At 33.2% G+C, this 17,148-nt stretch overlaps 1 protein-coding gene across 7 annotated transcripts in view; it reads left to right on the top strand.

The window, feature by feature from the left end:
• The window catches only part of ATRX (ATRX chromatin remodeler), a 409,611-nt gene that overhangs the window by 145,930 nt on the left and 246,533 nt on the right, over positions 1-17,148 (top strand). For all 7 annotated transcript variants that reach the window (XR_007515994.1, XM_049873284.1, XM_049873283.1 and 4 more), the window contains 2 exons: positions 11,031-11,164; positions 11,629-11,802. Coding sequence is in view for 6 of the 7 variants with exons in the window: in XM_049873284.1 (XP_049729241.1) it covers positions 11,031-11,164; positions 11,629-11,802 (308 nt within the window). In the remaining variant the exon portion in view is untranslated. The remainder of the gene's footprint in view (positions 1-11,030; positions 11,165-11,628; positions 11,803-17,148) is intronic.

The raw sequence follows: 17,148 nt of genomic DNA on the forward strand, positions 1-17,148 counted from the left end.
GCAAGTTTGAAAAAAGGCCAGAAAATGGGCTAAAACTCAGAAACCTTAAGAGAAAGTAAATATTTATAAGTATTAACACACCTAGCATAGGGTGTGTTATAAATACCGCACTGTCAATTTTATGTGTCCATGTAAGCTGTGACAATTTGAGAATATTTTAATTTTGACAGGTTATTTTATTGATTAAAAATGAATCATATCAATAAATTGGTGACAACAGACATCTTTCTGTTCTATATCTGATTGTTTTTCATTTGCCATCCAATATGGTGGTCCTATTTATTAAAATCTGTTAAGAATGAGTAAAAGGGATTGCTCAGATATTTAAGATTAAGAAATCACTTTGAAAAATAGGTATCAGTTCACAAGATGTCTAGACTGAGATTTTAACCGTTTTCAAATAAAATATAAGTAAACAGTATGGTAGCATTAACTTTAATAAGACTTAAACAGTAGTTTTAAATATAAACAGTGTAGCCTATACAGATTTACTTAACTAAGGGAGGACTGAGAGAAGAAAGAAACTACAAAGACATATCCATATCACAGCAGTAAAGAATAAAGAAAACGAAGATATTAAATAATATAACCTTAATGTTTCTGCATCTCTTTTAACCCCTTCTTGCACTGTAGCACATCCCACGCTCATAATCATTAACAAAAATACCATGCAGTATAGTGGATGGAAGTTTGGAATAATGGGAGTAGGGATACCTGACTTCTAGTACTAACTTCCCTAACAACTGTCTGTCTGATCGGGAGCAAGTGACTCAACTACTCTTTATCAAAGGTTTTTTTTTTTTTTTTAATCTCTAAAATGAAAGGATTGGATGAAATAATCTCTGATTAATTCTAGCACCAAAAATCTATGATAGACTTGAGATGATTTTATTAAGTTGCATTAGATTAGACATCCATTTTTCCTAACAGTAAACTCTAACATCAATTAAACTTGAAAATATCCATGTAACTTTTGTGTCATAAATTTGTAAGAAATTTTTTTGAGTTAGGAAATGCTGTGGGGGCTTTTGCTCTAACTCTGCTTTCCATTTTGCTGCTGATGAAAGGTTTTTTTCTTTCAAAGAGCAGCATTCTGCTAATTAAAGGGGAACATTTTTATAAAAGTGAATGAATAGTTTTATTTTGCACTTTTGAATAGAGCTTCATCATGAACACAAAGGCTCAGGTGCTTACCTACTTATTTTGTAATTAAAAATTTATACCATTATTATATGGGAAAGGAGTGAGGTCCAGAAAACAATAGTAAAGGCATACAATTTATTCATCAGAGATTTCATAGTACAGAATCACAACCAGATTAGGAAAGCATTTAAAGTTTTATTTCTCTTAAAATGCTTTAATTTCTATTATTTATGCTACTATCCATTTTCCTGTAAATTATGAGGCCTTAAATGTTATTAAAAGCCTAATAATGTTTAAAACATTCTATATCTTAATTTAACTTTGAGTAACGAACCTTAATTTCATATTTGGCTCCAAATGAGAGTGTTGTTAAGGCATAATTTTTTACTTGGATAGAGCTTGTCAAGATATAAATACCATTTTCATCTTTTAAGTTACCTGATCATATTTCTCTGTAACTGGCAAATATTTTATTGGAAATTATCCTTTTTTCCATCTTGTATCTGTGATTAAAAAAATACAACCCTATTGAGTACTTTTAACAAGAATTGAATTTTATCTTGTGTGACTTTCTTTATTCTTATACTTTGATACTTTTCTTTATAGTTCAATGTTCTTTTATATTATATACAGTTAATAACTTGTTTGATATCCACTATACCAAAGAAGTATCTAATACCCATGGGTTATCTAATTATGTTGGGGATACAAATACCTTCTTGCACTATTTTAGTATAGACAGTGCATTTGAACAATATTTGAATGTGCACTAAATAACTTTTAAAAAGTTTGCAGGTCATGCTTAAGTCTTGGAATTATTTTTACCAGTTTCACATTTTTGAGTGGGATGTATTATAGTAGACAGTGTATTGTAATTGTGTATAAATTTGTACACAATTGTGTAATTGTGTATAATTTTCATACGCTTTCCCTTTTTTAGTAGTATTGTAATATATTTTCAGTGTTGATGTTTATGAAGAGGAAAATAGTGTATTAATGAAAATACTTAACTATTTGGATACAATAAATTTCTGTAAAACATTTTCTCGTTCAAGCATTTAATTTTAATTATAATGGGTTTTTTCATGAGAGTTGAAGAATTTATTAGAATAAAGATATGTAGGCTGGTTTGTAGCCAAAGAAGTTTTGATAGTCCTGAAATTAAGAAAGTAAATATTTTATGTTTCCAAACACATATACACACACACATATACATATACACATGCACATGTATATGCATATATGTATATTTGTGTGAACTTTTTTTTAACAGATTTCACTATTTACTTTTTCTATTTTAAAGGTATGATAGCTTTTGAAATAATTTAAAAAACTTGGTTATGTCACGAATATTTTAATAGATATGAGTAAATAAGTTTCTGTTATTTCAGTATATGTTTGAAAGTAAATGTATGCTCTTGTGAGACAGTATAGTCTAACCTATAAGTTAATTTCTATTTAATTGTATTCATTTGATGAACAAGGACAAAATAGTATAGTTTTATCAACAGTTAATTTTTATCATTTTTCTGGTAGGGTTTTTAAGAAAAAATATAAGAAGTAGACTAACCTTGTATTTGAATTTTGTGTAACTGAGAATTTAAATTTTATAGCTTAGACTTTATGTGCTCGTTGAAATGGAAAACATTAATACCAAATAGCTTGTCAAGTTATTTAAATTTTACATGCAATTTTAAAGTCAGTTTTTTGAATGTACCTTTAGGTTAATGTTTCATTTGCCTTTTGAATACCTGTTACTGAGCTTTAAGCTGGTTCTTTTGTTGAAAACAAATCCATTCATACAATTATTAATCATGGTTACAATTCTACAGCTAGGCTGTCATTGAAAATACATTATCATTCCTTAATGTTTTCAATAGGAATATTTTGACCAAACATTTTCTAATAATGCCATATATTTTAATACCTGCCCTGTGAGTTGGCCTCAGTGATAGGGTAGTAGTGTGTTCAAGTTTAATAGTTTTAGTGTTGAAGATCATTAAACCAGGCTTATCTTTAGACATTATGTAGTAACGTATCACCGAAGTGGCCATTTGCCCCACAAAAATAATTATTTTCAGTATGGTCATTATTTGTATTTTTGCAGGATGTGAAAAGTATTTAAAATTCAGCTTTTGAGTGAAAAAGGAAATTGCTGAATTTCTCTAATCATTTTTTTTTTCAAGTTTGGCTTAGTTGAGATTTTGATATATATATATATATATATATACCCTGTACCATGGAAACCCTGGTGATGTAGTGGTTAAGTGCTACGGCTGTTAACCAAAGGGTCAGCAGTTTGAATCCGCGAGGCGTTCCTTGGAAACTATGGGGCAGTTCTACTCTGTCCTATAGGGTCGCTATGAGTCGGAATTGACTCGATGGCACCGGGTTTGTTTTGTTTTTTTTTTTTGGTATACCCTACCATGCCACACATGTGAATATATTTACTTTATCATTGAAGAATGCTTAATTTGGTGTAACAATACTCCATAGGTTTTCTCTCTTTTCTCTTTGGGTTGGGCTGAATAATTATTTTTCATAGGTGCAAAATTTGATGTGGAGATTGTTTAAAGGAATTCCCTGTTGTTAATGGAAGTTCTACTTAATTATAGTGGACTAGATCATAGGCTTATACATTTCCAAGTGTTGTTCTATCATTTGGTAAACTTCTGCCTTTTAATCTAGAAAATATGCAAGTGAGTTTTTTTTTTCCACTACAAGCTTGTGTGGGAATTCTGTTGAAGACTTACTGCAGCATATTTTGGGAAGAGATTGATGATTCCTGGATTGTTTATGCTAATGATGATATTTAATGATTGTTTCCATGCTTTCAGCAAAGATTAATGGCATGAGTATATCTCAAGTTCCTTAAACATGACTTTTCGTTTGGCTTCCATTTTAGACACGTTTCCAAATGTCCATCATGTCTGTGCCTACTCTTTATATAACTTTGCTAAATCTGGAATAATTTTTCTTTCAATTTTGTTGGTTTTTTTCCTCCAAGTAAAAAAAAAAATTTCATAATGGTCCTGTTTGATTGGCAAAGTTCCTTTGATTCTCTTTGATTGTACTTGAAAAACAAATGTAGCATTTTAAATTAAATGTTTTACTTGTTTTTCTGTGTGAGTAAGGATTTTAAATGTCTAGCAATTAAAATTTTTTTTTTCAATTTGCTTTGTTTATGTAGTTCAGGTAAGTATCACATGTCATTTAAGTATAATTCAGGTGTCCAACCAGTAGATAGGATCTATTTGTAGGTATTTAAACTGGTTACAATTGCTGCCAGCCCTCTTTTTTCTGTACTAGAGTTCCCAGCAAGGAAAGAAATACTGTTAGTGTAGTGTCCCTTTTTCCTCACTGCGTAACATATAACCATTACAGTATCCGGCCTTCCTTTCTTGTTCTTTGTTCCTTGGTGATATTGGACTTTAGAAAATGATAAATAGGTCTCCAAAAAGAAAAGAAAAAAAAAAAGAGTTTGGATTTAGTGTTTGCAAAAGTGATTCATTTTTTTTCTGACATACTATATGCCTCCTTTGTTTTAATTTTGAAATTTCAAAACAAAATTGAGACTTGAGTCAATTCTGTTTTCACTTCGCAAATATAAAAAATATTAAACTGGTTCTTATATGACCAAATTCCCTAAAATTATATCAGTGTTTAATATTTTTCTTGTTAAAATTTCCTCTAAACCTGACATAGGCTTTTGTATAAAATTAGAGAGTACACATTTTTGTTATTTGGGCTTATTTAAATATGAGAACTTATCTATAAATTGCCAATAACTGGTTTCTTAATTTCATACAGTTTTTACTTTTCTGCTCCTAAGATTTTTTAAAAAGTCATTTAATAATAATTTTCATAGTACCCTCACCAAAAAGAAACAGTGCTGTTTTTCATTAAATTCAAATCATTGTTTAGCTTTTTGATTATTTAAAATCTCATAAATATCTCATGAATTTCAACACTTTTTGGTAGAGATCATTATGCTTTGGTCATTTTTTAAAAGAAAGTTTCATGTCAAAATAGTAATTTTGAACCTAAGAGTTAAAGATATATTAATATATATTTTGAAGGTAAAGAATTTCATAGTAATTCTATGAGATGTTTTATTTTTTAATTCTTACCTTTAAGTGCATGAGTACATGACTGCTATAAAACAAAACCTCACATTGCTTTTTATAGTAGTGATGCAGTAAACAATTGGATTCATGAAATGTAAGTTTTTCATTGTGAGAATAAAAATCCAGTGACCATTAAAATGCCATTTGAATTTTGGTACACTGGAAAATTGGATATACTTTTTAATCTAAACTGCTTTTTTGTAAGTGAAAAACACATTGAGTTGTAATGCATAACAGTATTGCCAATTTTGAACTTACTGCTTCATTGAACAGTAGATTGTTGTTGGTTTTGTAAGTTTTAACCTGGAGCATAGTGGGTTTTTAATATTATTTGTTGAATTGGTAGTAATAAATATCCTAGTCCTTGTAATGAATAATAGCAATTTTATCATTTACTTTAAATTGGCCAGATGTAGCTTTAAGAAAAAAAGTACAGTTTCAGACTTTCTACAGGGTATGGAATAATATAGTAGACCATAAATTTGATAGTTCTTTTTATTTGTATATGTTTCCATTAGATTTGCACTGCCCTACTGTAAGGATATGTGTTCACCACCCTGTTCCTACAGAAAATATTTTACATTCCTTGACTGTAGTTCTTGGAATTGTTTTACATATCAACCTTTAAAATACAGTGATATTTTAATACTACATATATTTAGACAATTGTTTTGTTTTTCTAAACAGCTTGCATTTAAACCTATAGTCTTATTCAGAATTTTCTGTTTAAACTGAGTATTCTTTTGTGGTGTTGTGTACAAAGTATCTAAAAACAAATATTTTAAAACATTTGTCATCTTAGTGTATGGATGCACAGTATTTTGATCCTCAAATACAATTTTTATTTTGTACTTTACTTCAAATCTGTTTATAGAGCCTGTTTAAAAGATGGGTAGATTGTAGGATCTGTCTGAGATGATCTGTTAGTGAATTTTAGAGATGAATCATACTGGACTAAAGATGTTTAGAAATATTTTCATTAATCTTTAAAAATCAAAGCTTGAATTCTTTTATTATTAAATATATATATTTTGAAATAAGTGAAATAGATGTATCTTTAGAAGTGTGACTATAATATATTTGCCCAAGCACTCATTAGCACAGAAGCAGTTAATGAGCAGGGAGTATATAGTGCCCGTATAATAAAAGTAGTAGCAGATTGAGATTCAGGATCTTAGGTTTTACTGTTGGCTTTGCCACTAACTAGCTTTGTTTCTTTGGCCTAGTTACTTTCCCTTTCTGAGCTCGTTTCCACATCTATAAAACAACAGGGTTGGACTCTAAGGTCTTTTCTTCTAGCTCTAACATTTTGTGTTGCTTTTGTTATGACTTTCTCTAAAGCAAGAGATCCTTCTCTTGATTACTCCTTCTTTGGAAACTCAACATTTTAACTTACTGATTTATCCACTGGCAAGAAGTGGCGTACTTTCCTTTCCTATTTGAGTGCTTAAACGAGAGGCATTACTCATTTCTTGATAGGCTTTCTTGGCTTTTCATTTTTTTCCTGATTGCTTGTTGGTCTCTGCATTGTTGAGCTCATTACTTATTATTTTATTTTTGCTTTCTTTTAGTAGATGAAGTTGCAATAAGGTGTTTGTTATATGATTTAGAAGATTTAGCTTGTATGGGTTTTGGGGTCCTATTATTTTATTCTCTCATGCACCAGTGCCAGTTGTTTGTTTGTGGGTTTTTACCCTCCCTCCCGTGTTGTTTTGCTTTCTCCCCTTCTCCCTTCCCTCCCTTTCAGGAAAATGGAGGAGTGGCTCCATTTCTTCCGGCTCTGTCCAGGTTTTCTGCCCCAAGAGTGGCACAGCCTGTGCCTTTAATGCTTCTGATAGAATCATGACTGCTTTGGATGCTACACCTGCCTTAAGATGTAATATTGAGCATTGAGATTACAGGGACAGTGCCTTGTTGCCTGGATGATTTTCCCAGAAACGTCCTGGAAAGCCTCAAGAAAGGAAACTTCAGAGCAAACAGAATCAACTAGGGACCATGACTATACATCCATCACATGCACACCAGCATGGGTACAGCCGAGGCCTCCAAAATGATGCTTTGCCAGCCTCAGCTGGTTCTCAAGTGATGATGTCCTTGAAGTCTCTGTGGCCCGTGACTCCAGAGTTAAGGTAGTGGAGTTTCCCTTAAAGCATCTCACAGCAGGCTTTGTAGATGGGACACATCTTACCTCAACATGTTTGTTGACTACTCAGGTTGAAGGTCAGCCTTAGCACTTAGGTCCTTCAAGTTAAGTTGTAACTTTGAGATGTAGGTTATGTTATGGGCTGGATTTATCATATAGTGGGTCTTTGACATATTGGACTTCAACCGTCAGTCATAATTTATGCAAAATGATTTAATTTTATTTACTTACTCTTTTTAGGGCTTCATTTACATTTTTATAAATTAGGTTTTACTTTGGTCAAAAGGTGTTATAGTGCAAATCTAAAACAGCCAGGTAAAGCTTGGGCTATCTCCATCACTCTTGTGTGTAACTTATGATTTGGAGAAAAATGACCCTTCTCTGAAGTTCGTAATTTTTGTGCTTCGAAAGTGACTGTGACTGTTTCAAATATTATGGTCTTATTGAAGGTTGTTGATAAGTTGTAATTTTTTTTTATGTGGATCTCATTTCATTTTTCCATGATATATGATGTATTAGTTGATATAGAATTATATCTTATCTCATATTTTTTAGTTTCTCCTGGTAATATAGAACTTGGGTATGAAGTAGATAGTTTTACATATTTTGACCTCCCATTTAGCAGACTTATTCCTAGGAGTCCAGGGTTTTGAAAGAAGAAAAATTGTAATTAGCAACCAAATTTTTACAGCTAATAAGGAATTTTGAGATTTTTTAAAATTTGAAAATAGAAATCGAAATCAGGTTATTAAACTAACCTTTAGAGTAACTAGATTAGGAATTGTATTTTTGTTGGTTATTTATTGTACCATTCAAATAGTGATACAAGATCTCCTTGTAACTGCAAGTAAATTATGGTTTTCTGTTTCTAATGTAGCATCTGGTGCTTCACGTATTTTAAACTTATATTTATTCCAAAACAATGTTTTCCCCAAATTGGTTCAAGACAATTTTTCCTGGTCCATGGGAAATGGTAAAGTAGTGTGTTTTAGAGAATTTTCCCAGAAACATATTTTTATTAAATTTAAAGGATTACCCTTTATTCTGCAGTTGTTCCCTAATTTTGAGGGAGGGAGTGTTAAAATGTATTTTACTTTATAAAATGATAAGAGTAAATGGTAATTGGGTTTAATTATCTTGGCACAATGAAAAGTTGGCAACTATATTAGTCCCTCTTTTTTAAAAGTTTACTGTGCAATGCAAGTCAGCAAACCACTGACCAAAATTATAGGAGCAAAGCTTTATAGCTCAACTCCATTAAGACTTAAATCCAAGTGATCTAGTCTTCATTTTTTTGAAATACAAACCAGAGCAGCAACCCTCAGCAAAGCAAACTTATCTTTTGATCTGAGGTCTTCGTTTAGCAATTGGTGACACTGTGTTTAAATATTTCTAGTCTGTTTGAGGGAGAAAGCTATAGAAGGCAGATAGTAAACATTTTCAGAAGTTATCACCTATTTTGCTTCAGTCTGTTTAGGTGCCTTTGCTGTACATGCTTGAATATAAATAGCAATGAGATGATATTTTTGAACAATCTGCTTGTCAAACAAAAATTGAAGATGCATTAACAATCTCCCCGGTGGCACAACGGTCAAGTGCTCACCTGCTACTGAAAGGTTGGTGGTTGGAATCTACCAAGTGGCTCCATGGGAGAAAGACTTGATAATCTTCTCCTGTAAAGATTACAGCCTAGAAAACCCTATGGGGCAGTTCTGCTCTGTCACAAGGGTCACTATGAGTCAAAAATGAACTTAATGGCACCTAACTACAATAATCATTGAATGCATTCTTGACTGAAATGTCACTGTTTGGTAACGAATATAAAGAGGAGTTTCAAATCCAGAAATAACAGATACCATAATTCCAGCTTCAAGTTTTTGACTGAACTGGAGAATCAAATTTGATTGCAGAGTGGATGTTTGTCCCATAGCACTTAGTTCATGGCAAACTATCAGAATCATGCCATCTCCGTTTTGGACCTTTTTATAAAATATTTCTCTATGTAGCTGTGATTTATGAACTTAATATCAGAAGAACACACAGACTTGTCAAAACACTTTGTCTTTCATAAAAGCTGCATGATTGTTTTTATCTTGTATTTTCAAATCTATTCCTTTAGTGCAAACATGGAAATTTTCTAAGGATATACAGTTGGTTCTCATTATTCGTGATAGTTATGGTCTATAAAGTTGCAGTAAACACTGAATTATCAAATACTCAACCATGGCACCTAGAGGAAATACTGAGTTTGGTTCCTGTGAGCCTCTGGTCACATTTTCATCAATGATCAATACATAGTCTTGTTTGATATGTGTTTCTATTTAAACACACCTTAGTTAATATATATTATTGATTGATTAACACTCAACTCATGGCCAGCAGCACTGTCGCTCATGCCTGAACGAAGCTTATCTAATGCATGTATTTCTTCCATAAGGTATTACCTCACAGCTTTCTTGTGCTTAGGAACACTAGACAGTACTTTAGCACTATGCTCGAGGGTCATTTGAAGCAGTGAAATTGTGAACAAAAAGCATGACGATGTGAAAAACTTGGCACCAAATAGACCATGAAAAGGATAATTGTTTATGTAAACAAGAAGGCAGAACATAGCCTTGGTTGACCACAACTGGGAATGTGCGCATTGGGCAACTCAAAGTTTTTGCCTCTCTGTGCAAATGACCGTGAAAGTGCTGCGAGTTTTGATTTGGGGGGGGTTACAAATACTTTTTAGCAAATAGGTGAATTTGCAAATATGGGATCTATGAATAATGAGAATCTACTGTATTATATTTTAACATATGGTGGTATCATTAAACGTAGTGTTTTCTCATACTTTTAGCAGTTGATTTTTCCACTAGCAAATTGGCCTTTGAGTAGCATCTTGAGAAGTTTCGTTGTGAGTGAGGCTATTGTACGACATACATTTAGGGAAGTGAAAACTCATTTATGGTAATATGTATTCTTTTACCATGTGTGTAATAATAGCATTTCCCTTCTCTGTTCTAACATGAATATTATTATTAATCATAATAATATTATGATTCCTGATTGTTTTAATACTTAATATTTACTGTATGCTTTTGTCTGGTTAACGGAATATATGAAATAAATTGAAATTTAAAGACCAAAAAATCTTCATCCAGTTTGAGGTATACTGTTTCATAGTATAGTAGTTTATTACACACTGAGTTTCTAAGAATATGTTTTGCTGTTGAATAAATTCTCTCATGTGGAGTTTTGTCTTAGAATGCCATTTGTCTGAATAAGTTGCTTTACTGTTGCGGGTCTGTCTGACATTGTAATTATTGGATTATGGCAGCCCAGCAAGTCTAGGATTGGAAGATTATCTAGCATCAAATCGTAGTTGGCAAAAGTTGTCCGTAGGCTATGTTCCTGAGATTTTTCAGTATATCGCAGAATTTTATAGAATTGGAGGATAATCAGAAGTTTTTATTTGTAGCTTAAGTTGAAACATGGTTTGGGTAGTCTTTTCTTTACAAGTTAAAATATATTGGCGCATTTATTCCTATTTTGATATAGAGAATTCTTTTTGTTTTTATTTATTTTACTTCACCACCAAATATATAGTTTTTTATTGTCTTTTTACTCTCAAGAATTGCCAAGAAGATGCTTTTAGAAGAAATTAAAGCCAATCTTTCCTCTGATGAGGATGGGTCTTCAGATGATGAACCAGAAGAAGAGAAAAAAAGAACTGGAAAACAAAATGAAGAAAATCCAGGAGATGAGGGTAAGCTCCCCAAAGAGGATATCATTATTTGATTCCTTGCCCAGTTAAGTCTTTGAAGAATATCTGACCAAGAAGTCTCTTAATACACCACACCCACTTAAAATTCATTAAAATGTTTAAAACGTTACTACCATTTTCCTGAGTATTTTTAATAATTGTGGAAGTTACTGTAATTTTACCAGTTACTGCCAATAAACATGATTTTTTTAAAGCAAAGTATTTTATATAAATCATATAAAAGATTTTACGAGTTTGTACTGGTGGCGTTTAATCAATATTTAATAATAATGATATATCAAGTCTGATTTATGGGGTTACCTGTATCACCAGTGCCACCAGGTTATGTGCACAGCTCTAATCTTTCTGACACATCACCATAATTGTCAACAACAAAAGTTTGCACAGCATTTTAAAGGAAAAAAAAAGACTTAAGAATGTTAAATTGACTTATTTTCTCCATATAGAAGCAAAAAGTCAACTCAATACTGACTCAGATTCAGATTCTGAAGAATCTAAGAAGCCAAGATACAGACATAGGCTTTTGAGGCATAAACTGACTGTGAGTGATGGGGAATCTGGAGAAGAAAAGATGAAGCCTAAAGAGCATAAAGAAGCCAAAGGCAGAAATAGGAGGAAGGGTAAGACATTTTAATTCTGAGTGTAAGGGACATACTGCTTTTATAAACAAGTTATAGTAATGAAATTTTAGTATATCCACTGAAACAGTCGACTATATGATGTGACTATCAGTACACTGACAACATTGTCGTTAGGCAGTTTATGAGAGTGAAATTTGAGGTGACACAAAGAATATTTTAACCTTTAATAGTTTGTACACATTTAGATTATAAAGATAAATAAAAATGACTTAATACAATAAAGGTTATATAGAAAAAAGAAGATTGCATAGCACTGCAAGAAGAAATAGTAGCTTCTTAGGGAAGTGTAGAAGATGCGGTTGATGTGGGTAGATTTGTGCAAGCTTATGTGCAAAACTTTTCTTTCATGTACTCAGACTAAATTTCATTACGTTAAAAAATCTGAATCCTTTTGCATTGAGTATCTAAATGTTTCCAGCATCATGGTAATCATTGAGGATACAGAAATTATTAAGATCATTGTCAGGATGGTTGTTTTCAGTTTAGCTACACATGGGAATCATTTGAGGAGTTTTAAAATACACTTTTGACTGGGTTTCATCCCAAGCCCATTACATCATAATCTCTGCTTACGGGGCCTACATACAGGTACGTTTTAAAGCATATCAGTGATTCTGATATATAGCCAGGTTTGGAAGTCACTGTTTAGTAAGAATTATTGACATTTTTATAAAAAGTTACAGCATCATGAGGGACATTTTATATAATGGAGGTATAGTGTAATATGACACAAAGGAATGTTTGTTTTGCTTCTTGGGGCACAGTGAGGGTTATCCCCAGAGAAGACTTTACAAAGCATCTTGAAGAAAAAGAATTTCACTCAGCATACTAAGCAGGAAATGGGAGCAGCTAGATGTGCTGTGAAGATTTATAACATAGGCTGAGAAATTTTTTTAAAAAGCCTGTGCAAACTGCTTGGCACATGGTGGAAGGGATACAATTACTAATGGTGTAGCTGGACTATCAAAGAAAGAAGGGAAAGGAATAATAGGAGATGAGGCTGGGCCTATAAGACAGAGACCAGATACTCGAGCACCTTGTAAACCTGTGTTTCTTAAACTGGAATGCTTTGCAGCCAGTCCAGAGATAACATGAAACTGTAGTGTAAACATGATACATCTCTTTTGGTGTGTCAATTTTACTTGATATTTTGGAAGGGGTATTTTTATATTAAGTAATCACTTGTTTATTGAACAATTAAATGCAAAATTTACCTGAGAATTTTGGCTAACAAAAAATGTAAAGAAATGTTTCACTTGTTAGGGGCAGATTCTGAAGACTGCTACCTACTCCCTGGAGGTGAGATTAACACTTCTTTGCCACTGGACAAGTACAATAGGTTCTATGAGCTGGAGAAAAATTGAAAGTTGCTTGTGTTTTGTTTTTAAAATAACTGCTTTATTAAGAGATAATTCACATATCATAGAATTCACCCATTTATACTGTACATTTCAGTGGTTTTAGTATAAATTCACAGAGGACTAACACCATTTAAAAAATTTTGTTTTTTACTGTAGTACGCACACAGAGAATTGCACATATAAATGGCCAGCTTAATGAAGGCATATGGTATTCAGATCAAGAAATAGGATATTACTAGCATCCAAAAATCACAGGCTTGGCACAACCCCCTTTTTTCTATTCAAAGATTTTAATCAAGGATGTAATATGATCAAATTAGTTGCTTTTTGTTCAGTGAGACTGAAGACATTGAATCTATTTAGGATGATATTGCTATAGTTGATATCAAGAGTGGTGTTTGGAGAAGGGAGACCTGAGTCATATAAGAGACTGAATTAACTGACTGGATATGAAGGGAAAAGTCAAACTAACCCGGATGACATTGAGGTTTTTGAAGTTGTTGTGGTATATGTATAAGACCACAAAAGTAGTTGAGATTGTCAAGGGGAGCTATAATGTTGAACAAATGGAGGGCAAAGGAAAGAACCTTGGAATCCTATATATTTACAGAGTTTTATTTTAATTAAAAAATTTTTGTGGTGAAATATATATAATGAATTTGCTGTTGTAGCCATTTAGAAATGTACAGTTCAATGACATTAATTACATTCACCGTATTGTGAAACTATTACCACTGTTCATTTTCAAAAGTTTTCATCACCCCTGACAGAAACTCATTACCCCTTAAGCAACTCCCCATTCCCTCCACTCCCTAGTCTCTGGCAACTGCTGATAAACTTTTCTTTCTATGCATTTACCTTTTCTAAAACCTGTTGCTGTCTAGTCGATTTTGACTCATAGCCACCCTATAGGACAGAGCAGAACTGCCCCATACAGTTTCCAAAGAGCACCTGGTAGATTTGAGCTGCTGACCTTTTAGTTAGCAGCCATAGCTCTTAACTGCTACACCACCAGGGTTTCCTTACCTATTCTAGATATTTCGTATAAATGGGATCATACAGTAGTACTGTATTTTTAGACAGATAACACACACTCTTTGCATTTGTTTGCCAACCACACCCTCCCCCCTTGAGGTATTTTTGTAAGTGTGCTGTGCTAATGTTTTTACAGCAACATGTGAAAAAAATTATATAGTGGCACTCATGAAAATACCTCACGGAGGAAGGGTGCGGTTGGCAAACAGACATAGAAGGTGCATGTTGTTTGCTTAAAAATGTGATAGTCCTTTTGTATCTGGCTTATTTGCACTTAGCGTAATGTTTTCAAGCTTCATCCATCTTAATAGCATGTATCACAACTTTATTTCTCATTATGGTTGTGTAATATTCCAGTGTATGTATATACCACTTTTTGTTTATCCATTCATTTGATGATGGACACTTGGGTTGTTTCTATCTTTTGACTATTGTGAATAATGCTACAGTGAACATTGGGATACACATATCTCTTTGAGCCCTTGCTGGCAAATATTTTAGGCATATACCTAGGAGTAGACTTGCTGGGTCATGTAGTAATTCCATGTTTGCCTTTTTAAAATCTATTTTTTAATTTATTTTTTTGCTGTTTTTGAGAATATACACAATAAAGCATAACACCAATTCAGCAGTTTTTCATCACGTACCATTTAGTGCCATTGATTACGTTCTTCAAGTTGTGCAACCATTCTCATCCTCCTTTTCTGAGTTGTTCCTCATCCATCAATATAAATTCACTGCCCCCTAATGTTCCTATGTAATGTTCCAAGTTGTAGTCAGCTTTATCCAATATAGATAGTTCTTAAAAGAGCTTAATGCTCAAGTCAGACAGCCTTTACTAGTTAAGCTAAACCGTTATTTGGTTTTAAGAATACTTCAAGAAATGTTTTTGGTTTAAGGTTCAGAGATTATCCCAGGGCAATAGTTTCAGGGATTCATCCAGCCTTCATGGCTCCAGGAAGTCTGAAGTCTCTTAAGAATTTGAAGTTCTGTTTTGCATTTTCCTCCTTCTGATCACTATTCTTTTATAGAATTTTTGAACAAAATGTTCAGTAATGGTAGCCGAGTACCATCCAGTTTTTCTGGCCTTACAACATAGGTGGCAGCTGCTTATGGAGGCAGTTAGCTACACATTCCATTTCCTCCTATTCCTGACGGTCCTTCCTGTGTTGACTTAGGCAAACAGAGATCAATGATTGTGCCTTGGATGGCTGCTTGCAAGCTTTTAAGACCCCAGGTACTGCCCAGTGAACTAGGAGATAAACATAGGCTAACTGGAATGTCCTATGTAACCATGACCCTGAACCTCCAAACCAAGAGAAGCCAAATCCCATGAGGTTTTTTGTTGTACAAAAGCAGCCTCAGCAGCTACTCCTTTTTGTTGTAAATATATCTATCACACAACTTTTGCCAATTCAGCTTTTTGCAGGTATACAAATTATTGACACCAGTTACAATAATCCTCTCTGCAACCCTACCCTTAATCAGTGCTATATTTCCATCATCGTTAACCCCCCGTTTTCCTCCTCCCTTCCTCCCCTGGTAATCACTGATAAACTTTGTACATTTGTCTTTTTTTTGTCTTTTAATATAAGTGAGGTCATATAATATTTGCCCTTCTGTGATTGACTTATTTCACTCAGCATGTCTTTCAGCTCCATCCATCCTGTAGCATGTATCAAGACTTCGTTTCTCCTACTGACTGAGTAGTATTCTATTTTATATGTGCACCACATTTTGTTTATCCATTCATCTCTTGAAGGACATTTAGGTTGTTTCCACCTTTTGGCTATTGTGAATAGTGCTGCAGTGAACATTGGTGTACAAGTCTCTGCTTTCAAGTCTTTTGGGTATATACCTAGGAGTGGAATTTCTGGGTCATATGGTAGTTCTTTTTTTTTTTTTTATGGTAGTTCTAATTTTATTTTTTTGAGGAACCGCCATACTGTTTTGCACAACAGCTGTACCATTTTGCATTCCTACCAGCAGTGGGTAGCGGTTCCAATTTCTCCGTATCTTTGCCAACATTTGTTATTTTCAATTTATTTATTTATTTTTTGTCTTGGGCATCCTGGCGGGAATGAAATGGTATCTCATTATGATTTTGATATTCAGCTGTCTGATGACTAATGATTCTGAGCATCTTTTCATGTGTTTGGTAGCCATTTGAATTTCCTCTTTGATGAAAGGTCTATTCAAGTCCTTTGCCCATTTTATGATTAAGTCCCTGGGTTATAAACATTGGACTTATTGGACAGCTGGTACTTGCCCTTTAATGTTATGTAAATGCACCCTCACCTTGAAACGATTGAACCAGTCCCTACCTGCAACAAATTCTTTATCACAGTCACCTGCATGTACCCAGAAAAAAACCCAGTGCCGTCGAGTCAATTCCGACTCATAGCAGCCCTATAGCTTTTAAATCATTGGAAAGGTTTCAGACCTTTTCTTGCACTAAAGTAAGGCTAAATAACAACTGTATGCAGCTGTTCTGACTTACCTCCAAATTTGACTTAAAGACACACTTAGAAATGGACCTTATTCATAACCATTCATAAGCCTGTGGTTTGTCTTTTTGTTAAGTTGTTGAAGTTCTAGATGTATCTTGGTTATTAGATTCTTGTCGAATACGTGGTTTCTGAAGATATTCTCCCAGTTGGTTGCTTGTCTTTCCATTTTTTTTGTAAAGTCTTTTGATGAACAAAATCTTGCAATTTTTATGAGGCACCAGTTACTTATTTTGTATTTCGCCGTTTGTGTTTTTATTATATTAGATAATCTATTGTTAAAAGCTAGGCTTGACAATGTTGCCCCTGCTTTTTCTTTTAAGAAATTTTATGGTTTTAGTTTGCCCATTTAGGTCCCTAATCCATTTTGAATTTGTTTTTGTGTATGGTATGAGGCATGGATCCTATTTCATTTTTCTGCT

This window comes from Elephas maximus, chromosome X, assembly GCF_024166365.1.
Source record: "Elephas maximus indicus isolate mEleMax1 chromosome X, mEleMax1 primary haplotype, whole genome shotgun sequence".
In the NCBI taxonomy this organism is placed as follows: Eukaryota; Metazoa; Chordata; class Mammalia; order Proboscidea; family Elephantidae; genus Elephas; species Elephas maximus.